Source organism: Nestor notabilis, unplaced genomic scaffold (assembly GCF_000696875.1).
Source record: "Nestor notabilis isolate BGI_N333 unplaced genomic scaffold, ASM69687v1 scaffold21091, whole genome shotgun sequence".
NCBI lineage: Eukaryota > Metazoa > Chordata > Aves > Psittaciformes > Psittacidae > Nestor > Nestor notabilis.
Window position 1 is genome coordinate 8042 of NW_009914554.1, and position 3824 is coordinate 11865.

Sequence of the window (3824 nt, forward strand, 5' to 3'; positions counted from 1 at the left end):
TTATTGAATGTTCTGCCAAAGATATTCTTCTTAAGGTAAGGCTAAAATGATTTCTCATAGGATGCTTTACTGCTACAATGAACATAGAGCACTACTTATGCATGACTGATGTTAGAAGAACTGTATTGTTTTGTTGCTATTCTACAGATTGGCTGTAGATCAGCAGTGCAGTGAGTCATAACTTTGGTTTATTGACAAAAAAATTGACAGGAAAAGCTGCCTGATTTTAAGGGGAGACAGATTGTGTCTTTGCTGTGTTGTAGTAGCTGGTCTCTTACATTTATTTATGCCAACTGCATTTATTTATGTCCATTTTTTTTACTTGCTCTGGTGATAAATGTGGCAGAGAGAATGAACCTTGCATGTCTTTTCTCATGGAGCACTGCTGTAACACTTCCAGCTCAGCCAAGTACTTAGACAAAGGCATGAGTTATCTTTGTTTTCTTTTTAAAGGGAGTAGACGAGTCAGGGGCTGACAAATTCACGGTGCTGTTTCCATCAGGGACACCACTACCAGCTCGAAGGCAGCACACCCTGCATGCTCCTGGAAACACTTCCTCTGTGTGCCTTGAACTATATGAGTCACTGGGGAAAAGTCCCATGAGTGAAGAAGATAAATTTGCACAAGTGAGTACATGCACGTTCACGTGCACCTTTAGTATCAACCACTTTGAAATCAAACAGATGTGAAAAGAAAACCTGCATCTTATCTCATCCCTATGAAAGCTTCTGGTTACAGTATCTGAATGAGACATGTCTCATGGGAAACAGCCTTTAAGCATTCTTCTATAAGTGTGTTATGAAGTATTGAAGCTCTTCCAAACAAAATCAAAGCTTTCCTTTTGAGTTTCTGAATGTCTGGTTGTGTTTGATGTTTAACACCACTGTAGTAAGCTCACCTGGGATGACCTATCACAACCAGTCATTCCAGTAGCACACATCTACAGCATTCTAGAAATAGAGCTGCTGGAGGTGATGATTTAGCTGGTGTCTGAGCTGCTGGTTACTTCTTGATCCTTCCAATCCAATCCTGATCCTTTCAGTCTTCCTAGATTGGACAGGATCTTGGTATTAGAGACCACATTTGATTTTTTTCACAGTGGTAACATGATGTGATTAAATCCTCACCCAATATAAAGATAATTACTCAGGAGCCAACCTACTGGGAGAATACGGCTTGTTTGAAATGGTGACAATGAGCTCACCTTGGCTTCAGGACACTTAAAGCACTGGGGAGGGTGCAGATGGGGCTGAAATGGATGGAATAGTTGAGAAAGTTGTTATTCCACCTTAGTCCTGCCCAAAGATCTTCAAGGGGATAGTGAAAGGATGTTCCCTAATAACTACAGAGCTGATCCTAACTAAAGGAACATGCTCAGCTCTCACTGTACTCTGCGGGAGTTGCAGGTTGTATTTCCAGCTGTATTCCAGCTATCCTGGTGATAGATCCTGAAAGAAGACCACTGAAATGATAGTGCAAGTAGCTAAAAATACAGAGATTTGCACTACAGGTGAACAAAGTCCACCAGGGCATGCTTTGATGTTTAGTTACTAATATGAGCTGCTAAATAGAAGGAATTGCTCACCTTGGTTATTGTGTCACTTCCATTAACCTGCTGTGCAAGGACTGAGTTAAATTCTAATCAAGTTCTTTGTTTTTAAACAGATTGTACTCCAGGATTTAGATAAAAAGGAGGATGGCCTACATGATATACTGACTGTTCTCACTATGAAAAGGTACCCCAAACATTTGCTGTTCTGCTGCTTAACTTGCTGTGTCACATTTCTGACAAGCAGTCTTTTCTCTAGTTACAGGACAGTTAATTTTGTGTTGAGAGATTTCAGGGTCTCATTGCCTACAGTGTCCTGTGTCTTAGCAGGGGTAAATTCTGCAGGTACCTTCTGCACATTCATTGTTGCATTCCTAAAGAAATAAAACTTAACACAATTTTAAGGTGGATTTTTAGCAGCTTTTGAAGTGTTGATCAGTTTAACCATGCTTGAGAGCAGTCAGGGTCTCAAATTTCCTGTGGAAGGGGGACAGGTAGCTCTGAATGCCCACACACTGAGATAAAACTGAAGTAGAATCAGTGTTAGTTAATGAACCTACGAAGGACCTCTCACGTGCAGCACTCCTCTGTGATGAGAACCTGTGGCTCTGTCCTTTCATAGGCAGGGTTGTTAAGCATGAAAAGCAATGCCACAGGAAATCAGGCATCATAAAACTACCTTTTACAGAACTATCTGTTTGTTACAGGTAAAATATGAAGTATTTCCTGGCAGGGTGGGGAATGGGGATGATATTAAAGTTAAGAAAAATTTCTGCAGGACTTAACGGGAGTGCTTGTACTCATTTGAAATAGTCTAAATAGTTTATAAAGATAGCAGAAGGTGGAATTCAGAGTACTCGGAGCATGTTTGCCTTCTGAGGGCTGCTCTGAAGTTCATATTGCTTTTCTAAATAACATGAAAGTTGTCTAGATGGTGCCAAAAAAACTAAATCCCTATTTTCTACTTGAGTTCATAACACTTCATTTCCTTATGGTAACTGTCAGGTGTATTAATGCTCTATTGATAGACTTCACTTAAAATAACTTGTTAGTCATACGGAGATTTCCACTTAGCATTGGTAAGAGCAACATCTGAGGGACTGTATGTGCAACTGTGGAGTGCAGAAAACCTGCCTTATTTTAAAGGGGAGAGGGTTGGTATTTATTTTTTAGTACTTGTTTTTTAGTAATATTTAGTATTTAATAATGAGGTTTTAGTAATATTTAGGTGAAAAAGACAGGGAAACTTCACTAGAACACACTATTTCTATTTAAACATGATGTGTGATGTCTAGATGAAGTAGGATTCAGTACTGTCTCCAATTCTTGGATTTTGAAAATGAATGTTTTCCCTGTTGATGGAGATCCTCGGTATTTAAAGACTACTGCATCTTGGAAGTCAAGTTCTCATGCTTAATGAATATGTGCTTACCTGTTGGTGGTTGTTTCTCAAAGTTCTCAAGATGAGTATTTTGAATACTGTTACTGCATATTCTATTTACAAACCTGTGCTAAATAAACTTGGTTACAATATTTAAGCATGTTCCTGAATCTGTTCCAACATCTATAGAGAAGTTACATGCTTCAATGGAGGGCAAGAAGTGCGTATCTAAATATTCAGTAAACTAAACTCAATTTCAACTTACTAAAGCATGTTCTTCCCTGGATATTTTGATGAATAATCTTTCTTCCTTTTGTCTGCATGAAGACTGTTGTTTATCCTCTGTGGAACATGCAGTAACATACTATGTGTTGGGGTAGACCTAAATATACCTTTCTGTTTTATCTAGGGATGGCTCCTTGCACGTTACCTGCACAGATCAAGATACTGGAAAGTGTGAAATCATCACTGTTGAAGTGGCATCATAGTCTCTTTGGAAAGGCACCAGTTTTCCAGGTTGATTGTTGTCTTTTGGTGGCTTTCCTGCCAAAGCACTGGCTCCGAGATGTCACTCATGATTCTTATAGGACTGTAATACACTGAAATAAAACATTAATTTGCCACAAAGCCTGTTTGGAGTGGAAAGGATGGTGCAAACTGTTAACCAAGCCATGCAGACAGTGAGCACTGAATTACAGCACCCGGCTTAAAAAATGCCACGGGCAAATCCATTTGCCTGTGGTTCAGCAACAAGCACGTTATGTAGTCTAAAGATTTTTTCCTTAGGCTAATCCAGGCATGTACCAGTTGAACCAGAATATCTGCGACTTTTAACAGCACAGCATTGAACTAGTGAGAGCTGGACTGATGAGACTCCACTCTAACTGTACCAA

The 3824-nt window shown here is 39.5% G+C and overlaps 1 protein-coding gene across 1 annotated transcript in view; it reads left to right on the forward strand.

Moving 5' to 3' along the window:
* Positions 1–3419, forward strand: part of HSPA14 (heat shock 70kDa protein 14) — a gene marked incomplete at its 5' end in the record, with an annotated part of 11457 nt that extends 8038 nt beyond the window's left edge. Inside the window, 4 exons of the mRNA XM_010023717.1 lie at positions 1–35; positions 454–627; positions 1667–1737; positions 3341–3419. The exon at positions 1–35 is cut by the window's left edge and continues 193 nt beyond it. Coding sequence (XP_010022019.1) covers positions 1–35; positions 454–627; positions 1667–1737; positions 3341–3419 — 359 coding nt within the window. The remainder of the gene's footprint in view (positions 36–453; positions 628–1666; positions 1738–3340) is intronic.
* Between the last annotated feature and the right edge of the window lie 405 nt (positions 3420–3824).